This window comes from Oncorhynchus tshawytscha, linkage group LG22 (genome assembly GCF_018296145.1).
Source record: "Oncorhynchus tshawytscha isolate Ot180627B linkage group LG22, Otsh_v2.0, whole genome shotgun sequence".
Taxonomy (NCBI): domain Eukaryota; kingdom Metazoa; phylum Chordata; class Actinopteri; order Salmoniformes; family Salmonidae; genus Oncorhynchus; species Oncorhynchus tshawytscha.
The window spans coordinates 363,482-384,444 of NC_056450.1; the positions used below are offsets into that span (position 1 = coordinate 363,482).

General features: G+C 41.3%; 1 protein-coding gene across 1 annotated transcript in view; it reads right to left on the reverse strand.

The window, feature by feature from the left end:
- The window catches only part of LOC112221569 (espin), a 137,302-nt gene that overhangs the window by 43,141 nt on the left and 73,198 nt on the right, over positions 1-20,963 (reverse strand). Inside the window, 2 exon segments of the mRNA XM_042304359.1 lie at positions 1,043-1,390; positions 10,322-10,467. Of these exon segments, the coding sequence (XP_042160293.1) occupies positions 1,043-1,390; positions 10,322-10,467 (494 nt within the window).

Here is a 20,963-nt window from a genome sequence, read left to right on the forward strand (position 1 = left end):
ATCAACAATCAGATATTGCAACACCAATAAAACATGAAAAGGATAGGAAAAGCACTACAACTACAATGTTCTTACTCAAACCAAACCCAAGCATAATAAAAAAAATCCATCAGGTATCAGGTTGCGTTTCAATCCACTGCATCTGCCTATGTTGGCCTTTCATCATCTGCGGTGGAAGGTGGCCAAGCAACAGCGGTGTTTTTCAGACCATGAGACATCCCAAAATTCGGTCCTCTCACAAAAACATCTAACTTATATCACTCATTCATATATCCTTATGTACATATTCTTTATCCCCTTACACTGTGTATAAGACAGTAGTTTTTTTTTTGGAATTGTTAGTTAGATTTCTTGTTCGTTATTACTGCATTGTCGGAACTAGAAGCACAAGCATTTCGCTACACTCGCATTAACATCTGCTAACCATGTGTATGTGACAAATAAAATTTGATTTGATTTGATTTGAACTTCAGAATAGTTTACAAACTATTATGACCACTCAATGGAAAGGGGAGACTCTCACGAACACAATGGTGTTTTGCTCTGCGACCCCCATAAGTGTCATGGGACTCGTCTGAAGGTAACCCATACAACGAATGGAAGGATCGAGGTAGTTTTGTGCCAACAAAAATAAGAGGTTAAATATGTGTCCCAAAAAACTAAAATACTCCCTGAGCTTTCTTATTTCTCCTAGATTAGGACAGAAACTTAATTTGCCAATTTTGAATGTGTTATTCAATGTTTATCAAATAATATTTCAATATTTTTGGGGGGATCCCTTTTAGGGTACTTAAATTCAAAATAAAATAGCTAAATAAAAAAAGGTATGGCCATCTTAAAACAATTCCATATGTTAGCTAAGTAAACCCATTTAAACACAAAACAAACCCACCAACCCACATTTCAGCCCAACCCTTTAACCACTTCGACCTTGTTTTCCCCTCAGTGCCCGTTCTGTGACCGCAGCACAAAAAAAAGAGCTGAAATTGTAAATGTTTATCATCACACTCCTTTCTCTCACACCTCCTCCATTCACGCCTACCTTGCGCTTGTGTTCATCCTCCTCCTGCATCTTCACCTGGAGCTTGCGCACCATCACCTGCCTTTTCCATTCAGGGATGGCTCGGCCCTGCTCGTCGTGTGTGGGCACTAGGGCCTCCACGTCCGCCAGGCTACCCTTCCGGGTCTGTCCCGTCAGGCTTGCTGCCCCGCTGACGTTCCTATTGAGGTGCTGCTCGCTGCTCTTGGAGGTGGAGAGGGTCCGGGGCGTGCTGGTGCCCACAGGGCTGGGGGCGGCGGGTGGGGAGGTGGCGCTGGAGGGCGGAGACGTGGGCTTGGCTGAGGACGGGCTGACCGTGTGGGTCTGGGGCGGTGACATGGGGCTCTCTCCCTGGGGGGGTGGCAGAAAGAGGGGAATAAAGTTCAAAAGCTTCATTGTTCATTAAGGTCAAACAGGAATGTCTTTGGCTTTAACCTAATAGGCTCAGTTGAGATATACATGAACTACACAGGATGTGCAACATTGAGGAATGACAGAAACCAAGACACACTATATATACACAAAAGTATGTGGATTCAGCTATTTCAGCCACACCCGTTGTTGACAGATGTATAAAATCAAGCACACAGCCATACAATCGCCATAGACAAACAATGGCAGTAGAATGGCCTTACTGAAGAGCTCAGTCGCTTTCAACGTGGCACCGCCATAGGAGGCCGTCCAACAAGTCAGTTTGTCAAATCAACGGTAAGTGCTGTAATTATGAAGTGGAAACCTCTAGGCGCAACAACGGCTCAGCTGTGATGTGGTAGGCCCCACAATCTCACAGAATGGGACCGCCGAGTGCTGAAGCACGTAAAACTCGCCTTTCCTCGGTTGCAACACTCACTACCGAGTTTCAAACTGCCTGTGGAAGCAACGTCAGCACAATTAGTGTTTGTCGCAAGCTTTATGAAATGGGTGTCCTTGGCCGAGCAGCCGCACACAAACCTAAGATCACCATGCGCAATGCCAAGTGTCGGCTGGAGTGGTGTAAAGCTCGCCGCCATTGGACTATGGAGCAGTGGAAACGCCTGAATCATGCTTCACTATCTGGCTGCCAGGAGAAGGCTACCTGTCCCAAATGTATCGTGTCAACTGTAAAGTTTGGTGGAGGAGGAATAATGATCTGTTTTTCATGGTTCGAGTGCGAGCCAGGTCTAATTGTCCAACATCAGTGCCCAACTAATGCTTGTGTCTGAATGGAAGCAAGTCCCTGCAGCAATTTTCAACTGGTGGAAAGCCTTCCCAGAGTGGAGGCTGTTATAGCAGCAAAGGATGGACCAAGTCCTTATTAATGCCCATGATTTTGGAATGAGATGTTTTACGAGCAAGTGTCCATATACTTTTGCTTATGTACGTATGTATTTGAAACAAAACTGACTGCCTATAGAATAAAAGGAGAACCTAACAAGTTGCTTCGGTGTGTCACACGTTGCAAATAACAACCGCACAGAGCACCACTCATATTGAATTGCTTACTCATTGGTTTCACAGAGTGGAAGCTTTGGGCTAATTCAGTGTAATGCAAGCAAGCGTGGCGGTGAAGGCCATGCCAGCTCTGAGGGGGAGAACAATGGGTTGAGTCATCAAGTTAGCACTCCTCACTTCTTCTCCACGATGACAGAGTGAACAGTCAAAAGCATTAAAAACCACCATGGAGTGACATGTTTGTTCAGCCATCAGTGAGTCACCATTTGACCAACTGTTAAATGGTCATATTGTGATAAGTGCAAATGGCTGTGCAAAACTTTTGTACTTTTAAATGTTTTTCTTTGTTGGGCATAAAATACTGTAAAAACACCAGGAAATCAGCTCCAAGTGATTTTAATTTAAGGAAATCTGTTCCAGAGTATTCTTCCACATAATAAAGAGACACATGATCATATACCAGATGTAAGCTTGGTTTTATTTATTTTTTTAAAGTATGTTCCAACATATGTTTGAGTTTCTCGTGGTGAATTTACAGTCTACAAATGATTTGTAATTGTGTTCCCAGATTGAGAACATAATTACATAATTATCTGCTCAAGAAGAAAAATCAGCCCGCGGCTGAATCTAGTTGATGATCCCTGACATACAGTCTATGTTGATCATGTGGGATGAAAGTCTCATGTTGCAGAGTGTGTCTCGTCACTTCAATGAGGTTTCACAGGTAAATGCACTGTTAGCACTCAATCTGGGATCCTTCTGATGCCTGAAAAACCCTTTGTTCCAGAATATAATCTTTTTATCAGAGGCCACTGACTGACATTACATAATAGCAATATAAATTCATCGCCACAGAAGCAATGAACGATATCATAGGCGTATTGTTTTTCATTAAAACCCAGAAGGGGATACAAATACGTGCCAACACAGCAGCCTTTACAATTTCAGATGAGGCACCTTTGTGCCACTAACCTCTAGTCTTAGTTGTGACTTGCAAAAGTATTCACCCCCTTCAAATTTTTCCTATTTTGTTGCCTTACAACCTGGAATTAAAATATGTTTTGGTGGGTTTACATAATTTTATTTACACAACATGCCTACCACTTTAAAGATGCAAAATATTTTATATTGTGAAACAAGCAAGAAATAAGACCATTAAAAAAAACACTGTAAAGTCAATACTTTGTAGAATTACTTTTTGCAGCAATTACAGCTACACTTCTCTTGGGGTATGTCTCTATAACCCTGGCACATCTAGCCACTGGGATTTTTGCCCATTCTTCAAGGCAAAACTGCTCCAGCTCCTTCAAGTTGGATGGGCACTGCTGGTGTACAGCAATCTTTAAGTCATACCACAGATTCTCAATTGGATTGAGGTCTGGGCTCTCACTAGCCCATTCCAAGACATTTAAATGTTTCCCCTTAAACCACTTGAGTGTTGCTTTAGCAGTATGCTTAGGGTCATTGTCCTGCTGGAAGGTGAACCTCCCATCCCAGTCTCAAATCTCTGGAAGACTGAAACAGGTTTCCCTCAAGAATTTCCCTGTATTTAGCGCCATCCATCATTCCTTATATTCTGACCAGTTTCCCAGTCCCTGCCGATGAAGAACATCCCCACAGCATGATGCTGCCACCACCATGCTTCACTGTGGGGACGATCTTCTCGGGGTGATGAGGGGGGTTGGGTTTGTGCCAGATATTGCATTTTCCTTGATGGCCAAAAAGCTCAATTTTAGTTTCATTTCTTCCCTATGTTTGGGGAGTCTCCCACATGACTTTGGGCGAACACCAAACGTGTTTGCTTATTTTTTTCTATAACTTCATTGGGATAGGGGCAGCATTTTCACTTTTGGATGAAGAGCGTGCCCAGAGTAAACAGCCTGCTACTCAGTCTCAGATGCTAATATATGCATATTATTAGTAGTATTGGATAGAAAACACTGAAGTTTCTAAAACTGTTTGAATGATGTCTGTGAGTATAACAGAACTCATATGGCAGGCAAAAACCCGAGAAAGAAATCCAACCAGGAAGTGGGAAATCTGAGGTTTGTTGTTTTTCAACTCAGCCCCTATTGAAGATAGTGGGATATTGGTCATCTTGCACTTCCTACGGCTTCCACTAGATGTCAACAGTCTTTAGAACGTTGTTTCAGGCTTCTACTGTGAAGGGGGGCTGAATGAGAGGGGAATGAGGTCTGGCAGTGAGCCACGGGCTCGTGACGCGCGGTCATGTGAGACTTAGCTCGCATTCCATTGCTTTTCTACAGACAAAGGAATTCTCTGGTTCGGACAGATTTATGTTAAACATCCTAAAGATTGATTCTATACTTCGTTTGATATGTTTCTACGAACAGTAATATAACTTTTTGGACTTTTCGTCCGACACGCTGGAATTGCACGCGCGTTTGGATTTGTTTACCAAACGCCCTAACAAAAGGAGGTATATGGGCATTAATGATGATGAACTTTATCGAACAAATCAAACATTTATTGTGGAACTGGGAATCCTGGGAGTGCATTCTGATGAAGATCATCAAAGGTAAGTGAATATTTATAATGCTATTTCTGACTAATGTTGACTATACAACATGGCGGATATTTCTTTGGCTGGTTTGGGCGCCATACTCAGATTTTTGCATGGTATGCTTTTTCCGTGAAGTAAAAAAAAAATCTGACACAGCGGTTGCATTAAGGAGAAGTTTATCTAAAGTTCCATGTATAATAGTTGTATCTATTATCAATGTTAATGATGAGTATTTCTGTGAATTCATGTGGCTCTCTGCAAAATCACTGCATGTTTTGGAGCTACTGAACATAACACACCAAAGTCAAATTTGATATTTGGATATAAATATGCACTTTATCAAACAAAACATACATGTATTGTGTAACATGAAGTCCTATGAGTGTCATCTGATGAAGATCATCAAAGGTTAGTAATTAATTTGATCTATATTTATGCTTTTTGTGACTCCTCTCTTTGGCTGGAAAAATGGCTGTGTTTTTCTGTGATTTGGTGGTGACCTAACATAATCGTTTGTGGAGCTTTCGCTGTAAAGCCTTTTTGAAATCGGACACTTTGGCTGGATTAACGAGAATTCTATCTTTAAAATGGTGCCTAATACTTCTATGGACAGATACTCCAATCTCCACTGTGGAGCTTTGCAGCTCCTTCAGGGTAATTTTTGGTCTCTTTGCTGCTCCTCTGATTAATGCCCTGCTTGCCAGGTACAGTGCCTTGCGAAAGTATTCGGCCCCCTTGAACTTTGCGACCTTTTGCCACATTTCAGGCTTCAAACATAAAGATATAAAACTGTATTTTTTTGTGAAGAATCAACAACAAGTGGGACACAATCATGAAGTGGAACGACATTTATTGGATATTTCAAACTTTAACAAATCAAAAACTGAAAAATTGGGCGTGCAAAATTATTCAGCCCCTTTACTTTCAGTGCAGCAAACTCTCTCCAGAAGTCCAGTGAGGATCTCTGAATGATCCAATGTTGACCTAAATGACTAATGATGATAAATACAATCCACCTGTGTGTAATCAAGTCTCCGTATAAATGCACCTGCACTGTGATAGTCTCAGAGGTCCGTTAAAAGCGCAGAGAGCATCATGAAGAACAAGGAACACACCAGGCAGGTCCGAGATACTGTTGTGAAGAAGTTTAAAGCCGGATTTGGATACAAAAAGATTTCCCAAGCTTTAAACATCCAAAGGAGCACTGTGCAAGCGATAATATTGAAATGGAAGGAGTATCAGACCACTGCAAATCTACCAAGACCTGGCCGTCCCTCTAAACTTTCAGCTCATACAAGGAGAAGACTGATCAGAGATGCAGCCAAGAGGCCCATGATCACTCTGGATGAGCTGCAGAGATCTACAGCTGAGGTGGGAGACTCTGTCCATAGGACAACAATCAGTCGTATATTGCACAAATCTGGCCTTTATGGAAGAGTGGCAAGAAGAAAGCCATTTCTTAAAGATATCCATAAAAAGTGTTGTTTAAAGTTTGCCACAAGCCACCTGGGAGACACACCAAACATGTGGAAGAAGGTGCTCTGGTCAGATGAAACCAAAATTGAACTTTTTGGCAACAATGCAAAACGTTATGTTTGGCGTAAAAGCAACACAGCTCATCACCCTGAACACACCATCCCCACTGTCAAACATGGTGGTGGCAGCATCATGGTTTGGGCCTGCTTTTCATCAACAGGGACAGGGAAGATGGTTAAAATTGATGGGAAGATGGATGGAGCCAAATACAGGACCATTCTGGAAGAAAACCTGATGGAGTCTGCAAAAGACCTGAGACTGGGACGGAGATTTGTCTTCCAACAAGACAATGATCCAAAACATAAAGCAAAATCTACAATGGAATGGTTCAAAAATAAACATATCCAGGTGTTAGAATGGCCAAGTCAAAGTCCAGACCTGAATCCAATCGAGAATCTGTGGAAAGAACTGAAAACTGCTGTTCACAAATGCTCTCCATCCAACCTCACTGAGCTCGAGGTGTTTTGCAAGGAGGAATGGGAAAAAATTTCAGCCTCTCGATGTGCAAAACTGATAGAGACATACCCCAAGCGACTTACAGCTGTAATTGCAGCAAAAGGTGGCGCTACAAAGTATTAACTTAAGGGAGCTGAATAATTTTGCACGCCCAATTTTTCAGTTTTTGATTTGTTAAAAAAGTTTGAAATATCCAATAAATGTCGTTCCACTTCATGATTGTGTCTCACTTGTTGTTGATTCTTCACAAAAAAATACAGTTTTATATCTTTATGTTTGAAGCCTGAAATGTGGCAAAAGGTCGCAAAGTTCAAGGGGGACGAATACTTTCGCAAGGCACTGTATGTGAGTTTTGGTGTGGTGCCATATTCTTTCCATTTTTTAATAATGGATTTAAAAATGGTGCTCAGTGGGCTGTTCAAAGTTTTGGATATTTTTTTATAACCCAACTCTAATCTGTACTTCTCCACAACTTTGTCCCTGACCTGTTTGGAGAGCTCATTGGTCTTCATGGTGCCACTTGCTTAGTGGTGTTGCAGACTCTGGGATCTTTCAGAACAGGTGTATATATACTGAGATCATGTGACACTTAAGTAGTCCACCTGTGTGCAATCTAACTAATTATGTGACATCAGAAGGTAATTGGTTGCACCAGATCTTATTTAGGGGCTTCATAGCAAAGGGGGTGAATACATCTGCACTCACCACTTTTCCGTTATATATATTTTTAGAATTTATTGAAAATGTAATTTTTTTCATTTCACTTACCCAAAATAGTCCAAATTGGAGATGTCCATTACATGAAATCCAAATAAAAATCCATTCAAATTACAGGTTGTAATGCAACAAAATAGTAAAACGCCAAGGGGGATAAATACTTTTGAAGACACTGTACATCCTGGTTATAATGACAAACCTTTCCCTCAGCTACCAGAAAATAATTACTATTTGTTGGTAGTCTACAAACATATACAAAGGTAGTCTCTCCTCAAACTCAGGTCTGACTACTTCTACTATTGTCTATGAGGTGAAACGTCACTGATATTAATATTTCTGTCCTCTGCCATGGATTCCCACAGTCAGTAGTAAGAGGATAACTATTGGGCAACGTCAAAGGGGGTGTGTACCACTGTTCTACATCTGCTAACTCCTGCTTTGGCAAGTAGATACAGTAGGATGGCACCGTTTGTTTGAAAATGCCTTATGGTCAACAGACCAAATGATCGAATGTTGATGTAATGCCTCTTTAAGAAGGACCGGTGATCCCATATGACCTCCAACACATATTACTGAATGAGTCAAACTGCTTTGCTAATACTATGGTATCCTCAGCAACATATATCAAAAAATCTTCTCTATATCATCACCAACCAAAACAGGACTTTGCATCTACACTCTTAGAAAAAAAGGGTACTATCTACAACCTAAAAGGGTTCTTCGGATGTCCCCATAGGCAAACCCTTTGAAGAACCCTTTTTGGTTTCAGGTAGAACCCTTTTTACATGGAACCAAAAAGGGTTCTACTATGGTGACAGGAGAATAACCCTTTTTTCAAAGTGTGTATGGCTCTGATGGCTGGAGCTGTTGGTTGGAGCCTGCTACAGCTTATAACAGCACCAGTTTTCCTTGAATATGTACTTCAGTGGAAGTTATGATTCGCACCTAAGTCAAATTTTCACTTTGTCTCCTATTGACACCAAAGCATGACTAAGTGAAAATTCAACTTAATTTGGAGTTCGGATATCACCCATACAATATGATTGCATATTCTGTGGTGTGTGGATAAAAGTGTCTGCTACAATGATCATATCCATTTATCTATCTAGTGTTGGTGTTGTCATGACTGCCCTTGGGGGAGAATCATAGGTACCCCCCCTATCTCTCTCTCTCCACAGTTATATGACTTAACGACAGGTCATAAATTCCTTGAAGAGACCCTCTCCCCCTTTGGACATGCAGTATGGGGAGAGAGGATTTCACAGTGGAACAGAGAAGCCATCAAAACGTCTATTTTTGAGATTGTGGAACCGGTCGGTGGGGAAGCAAAGAATGAGCATGTTGAATTTGTTTCATTTGGTGACCTCATGAACGACAAGAGACCCACATTACTGTATCTTTGTTTGTATACACTTCTCAATTATGGGGTTTGTATCAATGTTGTATGAAATACATGATTAAGTATAAGAATACTTTTGGAAAGATGATAATGTGACCTTAGTCTTCTAAATGAGAATGGTTTTTGATAGTAACATATGATCAGTCAGTGGCCACGCCCCTATAAGCACAGGCATTATATCCAAACGTCATGGAACGCCCCTTTCCACAGAGTTAATAAAAGGACTTGTGACAAAAATGTACATTTAGTCAGGAGAACGCAGGGAAGGGGTCCCCACGTTGAAATGGCTACTACTCTATTGACCAAGCAGACTAAGGCATGAGCCGGATGTTGCAAAATGGTTTAAACTACAACTCTACCTAAGGACAAGACCAGAGAACGTAGGGATCATCCCCATGCTGAAATCTACAAACTAAAGAACAATTATTCAGTCTGCAGCTGTTTAAGTACTTTAGACTGGTAAACACAACCGATAGAAGGACCAAATGGTACGCCTGACGTATCCAATATAACAAGCTACAACTACGAAAGACTGATCTCTGATGGACAAACCAGGAACTTTCTATCTACTGACTCTCTAGCAGACGGACCGGCGATTAAAGAGAGGGACAACAAAGGCATACACTCATAAATATGTCAATTGCAATTTATTTTTGAATGAGTGGCTGTGCATGTTCAAAGTATTAGTGAGTGTAGTTATCAACTGTATGTACGTGGGTCCACTGAGTTTCCCGCTCTTGAGCTGTCCCCACCCCTTTCCTTAGTCTACCAAGCTGTCATATCAGTTTTGTCTACTAGGGACTTTTCTTTGTATCATGTTAGTAAACAACGTATGACATATAGTGTGTGTGTTTATTTAGTTAGTAAATAAATAAGCCAATTTTAAATAAAGGTGAAATAAAATAAATGTAAAAAATAGTTTATCCCTGATTCATGATCTATGTTAGGGTTCATGCAGATATCCAAGGGTTTGCGACATTCAGAATATGACTGATGAGGTAATAATACATTAATAAGTGACTAATCGATAATATATGAAAATATCTGAAGTTACATTTGGGAAATAGAGGCTCTTTAAAAAATGTCCCGTGGTGCCCCGACTTCCTAGTTAATCACTATTCCGTGATTAAACAAAGCACGGAATAATTACACAGAGAAATGATCACATAACAGTCTTCACATTTAATAGTTATGTTATGACAGTGTAGAAGCCACATACATTATTGCCTGGCAGGCCGCTGTTGGAGAAGACTGTTGTGTAGCCTTTACTGTGTAGGGTGGGCTTCAGGTTCTTCCCCGCTTTTATTTCAGCCAGCAACTCCGTGTTGTCTCCGGTGTGGGACATCATGTTGAAGGATTTGTTGCCTGGGGAGGACAAAAGAACGGAGGGAAAAGTGAGAGAGAGAGCGAGCGAGAAATACATTCATTAGATTTATCATAAAGCAGCCACAAAAGCACATTTATGCAATGGACAAAAAAAATAAACAATTCTAATTGGAAACCTCAAAAAGAGAAATGGTTGGATGGTAATTGTAAGCTCAAGGAAAAAATGTTAGATATTTATCCAAGACAAAACATTACCAACCACAAGATACAGATGTTCGGCAAGAATAATTGTGACACATTGAAAGAATACAAACATAACCTAAGATGGAAGAAATGGAAACACTTTGAAAACACTGAAACTCTATTGATAGAAACCAGTTCTGGGAGAAATGGTCTGAATGGAGAATAGAAGAATGATCATTTAAAATGGCTACATTTGGAAAGATCATCTCTATGGAATAATAACATCTGAATTTAAACCAAATAAATATCCAGTAAAACTCAGCTCCCTAGAAAACACAATTAAACACTTCCAATTGACTATCAAATTACACAAGCTGAATTTTCAAATAAATTACAAAGCCTTAGGGTGGATTTACATGAGTAAAATATGTCTTGTGAGATCTATTTCTCTTCAACATCAAATGTTCTACTTTTCTGTTTACACTAGCCTTGGAGGTCGTGTGGCCAAAGCCACATCCTTGCTTCATGAGTGCAGCTATTAGTATGTCATAAATAACATAGTATATAGACAAACAAAATAAGGATAGCAATTCAAACTATACAGGAGCGTCTCATTGAACCCAAATTGTACATAGCATTACACACTTGATTAATGTAATGATTCACAAATGTGTGGATATTTTAAAAGCCTTTCATTTTTCATTTGTCTAACAGAGCAAAAATGCTGTCTACTGGTATTAAGGTTGTTCTTGCAGGGACATGTGGTGTGGGAGAGCCTTTTCCTTTACACTAACACTCAGAGGGTAGTGTGGGAGACGTCTCAGAGTTTTTAAGGTCGGTGCTGCAGTGGATAGCGGTAGTCTTATGGGCTCCTGACCAATTCTGCTATTTTGTGTGATTTTTTTAATCTATCTTTATCTATCTTAATTATCTGAACTATTTTTGTGCATAATGTCTCTGCCATCATTTCCTATGACGGAAAACAGCTTCTCGACATCAGCAACCACTAACCTCGGTTTGAGCACTGGCTTCATTAATAAGAGCATCAACAAAGTCATCCCCACAGTGATAGTACGTACATATCCCAACCAGAAGCCGTGGATTACAGGCAGCATCCGCATTGATCTAAAGGCTAAGGCAGCGTCTTTCAAGGAGCGGGACACCAATTGGGACTCTTATAAGGAAACAACCTATGACAAGTCATCAAACATCTAAGAACGACTCCTACTACGCAGGCTCTGACGCTCGTCGGATGTGGCAGGGCTTGCAAACTATCACAGGTTACAAAGAGAAACCCAAAAGCCTTCATGCCTTCTCTGCTTGCTTTAAATACAAGCAACACTGAACCATGCATGAGAGCACCAGCTGTTCTGGACATCTAATCTCGCTCTTAAATGTCTGATTTGAGTAAAACCTTTAAACAGGTTAACATTCACAAGGCGGGGCCAGATAGATTACATGGCTCACAACACCATCATCCCAGACACCCTGGAGCACTAACAGTGCCTTCAGAAAGTATTCACACCCCTTGACTTTTTCCACATTTGTGACCCGATTCAGGAAACTAGGCATATGTCGCAAGTCACGACTTCACAAAAGAGACGCTTGAACGTAAACATTGTTTTTTGCAAAATGCGTTTTTTGGCAGAAATGCCTTCTGGAACATGTGAACTTTCATGTGCCTTAATAACAAACTTGTATGCCATCTGTAAATACGAATACAATTGTTACATTACGAGCCTTGTTGGTTAAGCCACAGAAAAAGAGGTGAATCTTCCCAGTAGCCATGATTGGCTGAGATAATGAGTGGGCTGGACATGCCAAGAGACAAGTTCGGATTGGTCTGCCATATTGAAGACGTCTGTCTATTTGAGCTTGTCGGTCTGTTGGTAATCCTGTTAAACGTGGCTTTATAAAAAAATGTATTTCGTAGTGGTGCCTAGTTGACGTTGTTATAGGTTTCCCAGAGCCGTTTGCTTTTCTAGTTAGAGCCTAATGTTAGCTAGATTGTTTTATCTTAATTTGTAAAAATGACACTGACATTGTGGTAGTGTATAGACCAGTGACAACATTTTTTTTAAATTGCAATTGAATACATTTTCAATTTCATTTTTTATTTAAACTTTATTTTACTAGGCAAGTCAGTTAAGAACAAATTCTTATTTACAATGATGGCCTAGGAACAGTGGGTTAATCTCCTTGTTCAGGGGCAGAATGACAGGGGCAGATTTTTACTTTGTCAACTCGGGAATTCAATCTAGCAACCTTTCGGTTACTGGCCCAACAGTCTAACCACTAGGCTACCTGCCTCCCCAATTCAGGCTGTAACAACAAAATGTGAAAAAGTCAAGGGGTGTGAATACTTTCTGAAGGCACTATATTTATGTATGTGAGAATGGTGTTCATTCACTACAGCTCAGTACTCAACACCATAGTGCCCTCCAAACTCATCACTAAGCTCAGGACCCTGGGACTGAACACATGCCTCTGCAACTGGATCCTGGACTTCCTGACGGCCTCCCCCAGGTGGTGCGTGCTTCGTCCCCTCCTGTACTCCCTGTTCACCCATGACTGCGTGGCCTCACACGTCTCCAACATCATCATTAAGTTTGCTGATGTCACGATGGTGGAAGGCCTGATCACTGATGACGAGACAGCCTATAGAGAGGAGGTCAGTGACCTGGCAATGTGATGCAAGGACAACAATCTTTCCCTCAATGTCAGCAAGACAAAGGAGCTGATCATGGACTGCAGGATATGGAAGGCCGAGCACACCCCCATCCAGGGCTGTAGTGAAACGGGTCGAGAGCATCAAGTTTCTCTCTGTCCACATCACTAAGGAATTAACATGGTCCACACACACCAACACACTCGTGAAGAAGGCTAGACAACGCCTCTTCCCCCTAAGGAGGCTGAAAAGATTTAGTATGGGCCCTCAGATCCTCAAAATTGTCTACAGCTGCACCATTGGTAGCAGGCTGCATCACCGCTTGGTATGGCAACTGCTTGGCATCCAATCGCAAAGTGCTACAGAGGGTACTGTTTAAGGCCCAGTACATCACTGGGGCCAAGCTCCCTGCTATCCAGGAGCTCTATACCAGGCGGTGTCAGAAGAAGGCCCTAAAAATTGTCAAAGACTCCAGCCACCCAATTCAAACTGTTCTCTCTGCTACCGCACGGCAAGCACCAAGTCTGGTACCAACAGGACGCTGAACAGCTTCTACCACCAAGCCACAAGACTGCTAAATAGTTAACCAAATAGCTACCTGGACTATCTGCACTAACCTTTCTGACTCGTCACATATGCTGCTGCTTTTTATCATTATCATCACCTTAACCCTACCTATCTGTACATATCTATCTCAATTACCTCATACCCCTGCACATCGACTCAGTACTGGTTCCCCGGAATACAGTATATAGCCACATTATCATTGTGTATTTATTCTTTGTGTTATCTATTATTTTATTTTTATTTTCTCTGCATTGCTGTGAAGGCCCCGTAAGTAAGCATTTCACTGTTAGTCTACACCTGTTGTTTTCAAAGCATCTCTTTACACTACATAAGTATCTCTCCTGGACCTAGTTTGTGTCGCCAAAGTTGGTTAGTGTGAAAAGCCCCTTGAAGCTGGAAAGGCATATGGCCCTGATAGCATCAGGAATGAAATGCTTAAACACAGTACTCCCGAGCTGTAGGATGTCTTCGGCCCTATTCCCTCTACGAGAGATGAAGGAGAGTCTGAGGAGCGGAGTGACTAAACAGATGTCTACTTTTCAATTCACATGACATCCTCTCCTTACCTTTCGTGGCAACCTGACATTCTTGGTCAGCAGTTCAAGTTGACCGTAAATATCCCAGTAGCCACAAGCCAGTAAGTACAAACTATTTAACAACCCAAGCAACTTTTATTCTAAAACGTATTACAAAATGCAATAATGCAACCAAACCATATTACACTCTTGATTAATGCAGACAATCCACAAGCATGTGCAGACAAAGGGTTAATTTTCCGGTCCATACACATTAAATTAGCTGACAATCCACAGCTAACTCCTGCTAGCTAGATAACTAAGAAAGCTAACAAACAAACATGCTTCATGATCAAGTAACGTTAGCAAATCGATAAAGTTCCCCACCATACGAATATAAATGTTCAGTAAGTTATCATATTGTCATTCATATTACTGCATAAATTAGGCTACACAACTTGGTAAACAAAATAATTTCTGCATCCTCACATAAATGTGCTGACTGTAGCTACGTAAATGCTGATGTTTAGCTCGGGGCACACCAACCCTGTTCCTGAAGAGCTACCGTCCTGTAGGCTTTTGCGCCAACCCTAATCTAGCGCACCAGATTCTAATAATTAGCTGGTTGATAATCTGAATCGGGTTAGTTACAACTGGGGTTGGAGTGAAAAACTACAGGAGGGTAGCTCTCCAGGAACAGGGTTGGAGAGCCCTGGTTTAGCTGAAAGGCGCTCTTAGGCTTACACTAGCTACCGTATTAAAGTTACCTGAGAACAAACCAGGCTTCATTTTATCAATATCATGGAAGTCATATGAGGTAAAAGCAAATTGCATTTTAAGAATGCTTTTGATTCCATTTGGCATGAATCAAAAGCATTCTTAAAAATCAACAAAACGTGCAAATACTTTCCCTCTGTTGTTCTGATGAACATGCTGGTTTATTAGCATGTGAATGTTCTGTGTTTGGGTAGAAATACATTATTTTTGCTTAGAGCGTTATGTTTTGTGAGGAAGGTCTGATTATATTACAAAACCCAATAAAGCATCATTGCGGGTAGACTACACAACGTCATTAAATCCATTTATGTGAATAACAAATGTTGCATTAAACTATAAGAGAACAGAGTTTTTTGCACAAGAGGGTGTGGGTGAGACAGCGGTGCAGTCCAACCCTGTTCAACATCTACATCAACAAACTACCGATGTTGGACCAATCTACAACTACCGGGGACTAAAAATCAGTGCCTCTGGTCTGGCAAAACATTTTATTCCATAAAAATACAATTCTCCAAAATAAATATTCCAATCCAAATCTGGTGCAAAATACTCAATTGTGTCATTTTACCAATTTCACTATATTGAAGTGAGGTTTAGGGATCAACCTGCAATTATGATTATAAGCATTGGAAGGGAAAGAAAACAATAGAGAAAGTACCAAATAATGCGTGCAGAGCGGAAGACGGAATATTTGCTCTAATTGATAATATAAAGAAAAGGACACTAACATTTTGGCACTATTTAAAATGAAGCCCCAAAACATCCCTTCATTTGGCTCTAAAAAGATCATACAAATTGGCAGAACATCTCAACTCTGTCAGAGATACAAAACAGAAACAGATCCTGACCAAATACAGGCTTAGTGACCACCAATTTGCTCTTGAAAAGGTAGACAAAAAATAGTGCACTTCCTAATCCACTGCAAAAAAATATTATTCAGCAAGAGTAATTCTTCTAAGAAATTAGAAAAATGACTGTCCCATTGCCCTCTAGCGACTCCTTGTTGCAGGCTGGGCGCATACACGCTGACTCGTGTCGCCAGTTGTTTCCTCTGACACATTGGTGTGGCTGGCTTCCGGGTAGTGAGCAGTATGTCAAAAAGCTTTGCGGCATGGCAGGGTCGTGTTTTGAAAGATGCATGGCTCTCAACATTTGCCTTTCCCGAGTCCGTACGGTAGTTCCAGCGATGGGAGAAGACTAACAACAAATTGGATATCACGAAATTGTGGAGAAAAAAGGGGTAAAAAGCACACAAAATGAATTGCAAAATGCTAATTTTGAACAAAATCTGCAATTTTTGGAACACCGCTGTACACCTTTTAAGATACACACTCCAAACCAACTTTAAATTAAACACTCCAACCTTTTAACTCCAATAACTCCAATAACTCCCAACATGGTGTTTCAACCAGAGTGACTTAGAGAAGCAATTGATGATGATTAAATGCGTTGCTCAAGGGCACAGAGACTTTTCACCTGCAAACTTCTTCCACTAACAATAATAATAATAATAATAATAATAATAACAACACTTTCAGGCAGCTGAGACTACCTTTTCTAGTTATCAATATAATTATTGTTATTACTGACGGGAATACCAACTACATTTACACTGTGGGACAATGTAAAAACGCACCATTTCGCCCGGTGCTGTCTAAATCCACCATTTTAGACTGCCAACACTCAAGTTTCTGTGGCTTAATGTTAATGACTTCCACATCTACTGACCACAACCACACAACTACTGACCATAACTACACAACTACTGACCACAACTACTGAACAAGTCCATACTATAGGACCCAAAGAACCTACAACACAACCACACAAGTACTGACCACAACCACTGACCATAACTACTGACCACAACCACTGAACAAGTCCATTCTATAGGGCCCAAAGAACCTGCAACACAACCACACAACTACTGACCACAACCAACTACTGACCATAACTACTGACCACAACCACTGAACAAGTCCATTCTATAGGGCCCAAAGAACCTGCAACACAACCACACAAGTACTGACCACAACCACACAACTACTGACCATAACTACTGACCACAACCACTGAACAAGTCCATACTATAGGGCCCAAAGAACCCGCAACACAACCACTGACCATAACTAATGACCACAACCACACAACTACTGACCCTAACTTGGCTACTGACCACAACCACACAACTACTGACCATAACTACACAACTACTGACCACAACTACTGAACAAGTCCATACTATAGGACCCAAAGAACCTGCAACACAACCACACAAGTACTGACCACAACCACTGACCATAACTACTGACCACAACCACTGAACAAGTCCATTCTATAGGGCCCAAAGAACCTGCAACACAACCACACAACTACTGACCACAACCACACAACTACTGCCCATAACTACTGACCACAACCACTGAACAAGTCCATTCTATAGGGCCCAAAGAACCTGCAACACAACCACACAACTACTGACCACAACCACACAACTACTGACCATAACAACTGACCACACCCACTGAACAAGTCCATACTATATGGCCCAAAGAACCTGCAACACAACCACACAAGTACTGACCACAACCACACAACTACTGACCATAACTACTGACCACAACCACTGAACAAGTTCATACTATAGGGCCCAAAGAACCCGCAACACAACCACTGACCATAACTAATGACCACAACCACACAACTACTGACCCTAACTTGGCTACTGACCACACAACGACATTCTTATTTCTCTAGCTAGCTAGCACTGTGTTAACAAATATAGACGAACTTGCTAGCATGCCATCCTTCAATCTAATCTGGAAATGTAGCTAGCAAGGTAACTAGCAAGCCAGAAATAATCAACTACGTTTTCACTGTGAGACAATGTAAAGACACCATTTCGCCTGTTGCTCTCTAAATCCACCATTTAAGACTGCCAACACTCAAGTCTTTGTGGCTTAATGGTAACGACAATGGCTTCCACCCCTATATACCAGGGTTTCAATCCTGTTTGTGGCAAAATAATTAATCATAGCTTTTTAAGTATATAAATTACAATTACTGTTGGGTTAAGGTTTATTTACATATAGTAGATTGAAGACTACTCCCTCATTCCACTAATACCACAGGATTTTTGCAATTCTTAGAAGCCCACTGCTCTTACACTGGTAGAGATAGGAACACCAACTTCCTGATAGGTCTAATGTTCAGAATACTCTAAATTAAGAACCCTGAAATTAAGGACCCTAACACTGGTAGACACCTGGCTGTTGAATATTTTCTCTTCGTCAGCAGACAATACTGACGTAAGGCATGTGTGAAACGCAAAAGGGGAGACGAGTGCAGAGAGGAATCTTTTGATGCGGGTTTTATTGTCTTTTTAGAGTACCTGCCTGGCTGCACTTGTAGTAAAATGACACTCTCATGAAAGGACTATAGTGGGGCCTCCACTTTCCATTTAACTAATCGCCATGTGGTTTAGAAACTAAAACAAAACAATTTTGGGCAGAGGGGTCATGTGCACCGAATGATATATTTCTGCAAATACTCTGTGAGTGCAGCATCAAGGGAAAAAACAAGACTTTGCACCACTCTAGAACCAGTGGAGATATAAGATTGACACACTGCCAATTTGCTGCTATTGAGAGAAAGGGGCAGCAAATGATTTCACATGACCAATTCGGAACACAATCAAAATGCACAGGTTAGGGATGCTCCGGCACAGCTCATTGTGTAAAACTAAGATTCAGACATAAAAGTGGAATCTTAGTTAAAACAAAAGGCTGCCACGAGCCCTAATCCCCTTACAACAGAACAGTGCCCTAAAATAGGGTCTGCTAATAATTGCGGTCTTTATTGTTAAATCCGGGAACAAAAGCACTTTGTTTGGAAATTGTAACAGTGTAAAGGACAGTAGAGAAACAACAGGGGGTTTCCATCTGGTAAAGTAATGAATAGGCTACACAACCTGCGATGCCAACAGGTGATTTGTCTGAACTGTCATAATGCAACAAGTGACAATGGTGACAATGTCTATTACCGCAATAACAGTTGTAAAACAATTGTTATGTTACCTGGGAAACATACTTATGCAATGCCTGCCATATTGAACAACTAAAGTGATTTATAAAAATGGAAAATGCACTTTGTAAAGTCAATGTAAAGAAATGAAGCGCAAACAACTCAATTTGATCAGATACCACAAACGTATTCAAATAACATTAACAATTAAAAAGGTACATTCAACAGGGCTGCCTGAACCCTCACACCAAAATCACCTGCTAAATGCCTCAGACTAGCTCAATCAGCAGGTGAAACTCTTACCTATATGATAAAATGAACACGAGCAAATAACTACAGACTCATCATACCTTTTCTAAGACACCAAAAGGTCAAATCTTTAATGTCCCAATGACAGACAAAGCATAAGTCTTGACACAAATAAATAAAACAGTAGGATAGATACATTACCTGAATTTATGTATGGAACTCCTTTGAATTTGACGACCCAGATCACTTTAGATCATTCATTCATTCATTCCTACCCGACTGAGGCAAAAACAAGACTTGCTGCGAGGCAACAGAAACAGGAGGCAATGGCAACAGGCTGACTGAGCAACCGGGACAAAGCTTCATGCAATCACCCACCCCTTCTTACTCCCTCTCCTCCCCCTCCCCCTCGCCCTCTTTCCCTCCTGCGCTCACTCCATCTCGATCCTCAGAGAAAAGAGAGCAGCCATCTATAAAAGACCAGGGAGAAATATAAAGGAATCAGTGGTAATTGGCGCTGACAGCGAGCAGCTTGCCAAACTGGGCCTGGATTTAAGGTCCAGCCTCACCTCCCCTTCCCCTTCTCCCGTTTGCCTTACCCTGCCTTGTCCAGCACCACCACATGCTCAAAGAGGCTCTGAGGGTGGATTAGTGGGAGGGAGAGAGTGATCTCAGTCAGTCAAGCTAATGAGCAACCTGACCACCCGCCTACCCCGGCGCAGGCGCACAGAGCCAGCCAGACCATTGATATAAGGCGAGATCAAGAAGCAGGCACCTTTCAGCTCTTAGACACCATCCCGGACCATCATCCATTCAAGAACTAAAAGTTACACGTCACATTCACCCAATTTCTTTAAATTGGACTGATTAACTATGTTTCATACATATATTTACATATAAATCCTCAAAGACCATAGACAAAATATCCATAAAATAGAAACCCCTGACAACTGATGGTGGACTTTCGTCTAATTGGTCCTAATTGGTAAATCTTCATTGAGGAGCACAAGCTAAACTTTAGCAGTTCACAAATGCAGACAGGCTTAGGTTTGCATGGTGTGGTATTTTCTCTAAAGGCAAGAACTATGGGTGTGGATTGGTGTGTGTGTGCGAACACTATGTGCATGGTTGTGTTTAGGCTGAGGGTGTGGACATAGGACGTTTGCCAGAAAGGCAATAAGTAGGTGAAATAACTACTGACAGGTGCACTACTCAGTAAATAGCCATCCACAATGGAACGGTAATGGGACCACAATGTAACAGCAATATGATCACAATGGGACGGCAATGGGGACCAATGGCACCAGGTTTAGGGTTAATTTCTAAGGGTTATTGCTGCAGACTGCATCTGGGGGTGGTGATTTAACAGTCTTTAGTCTCCTTGACACCCCCCCCCACATTAAAGGGGAATTTCACCCTGGCTCTGCCACAACATATAGTCATTACTATATTCTTGTTCTGAGAAATGAAGGTTATTCCATGTGAGAAATTTCCAAGAAACTGAAGATCTCGTACAACGCTGTGTACTACTCCATTCACAGAACAGCGCAAAC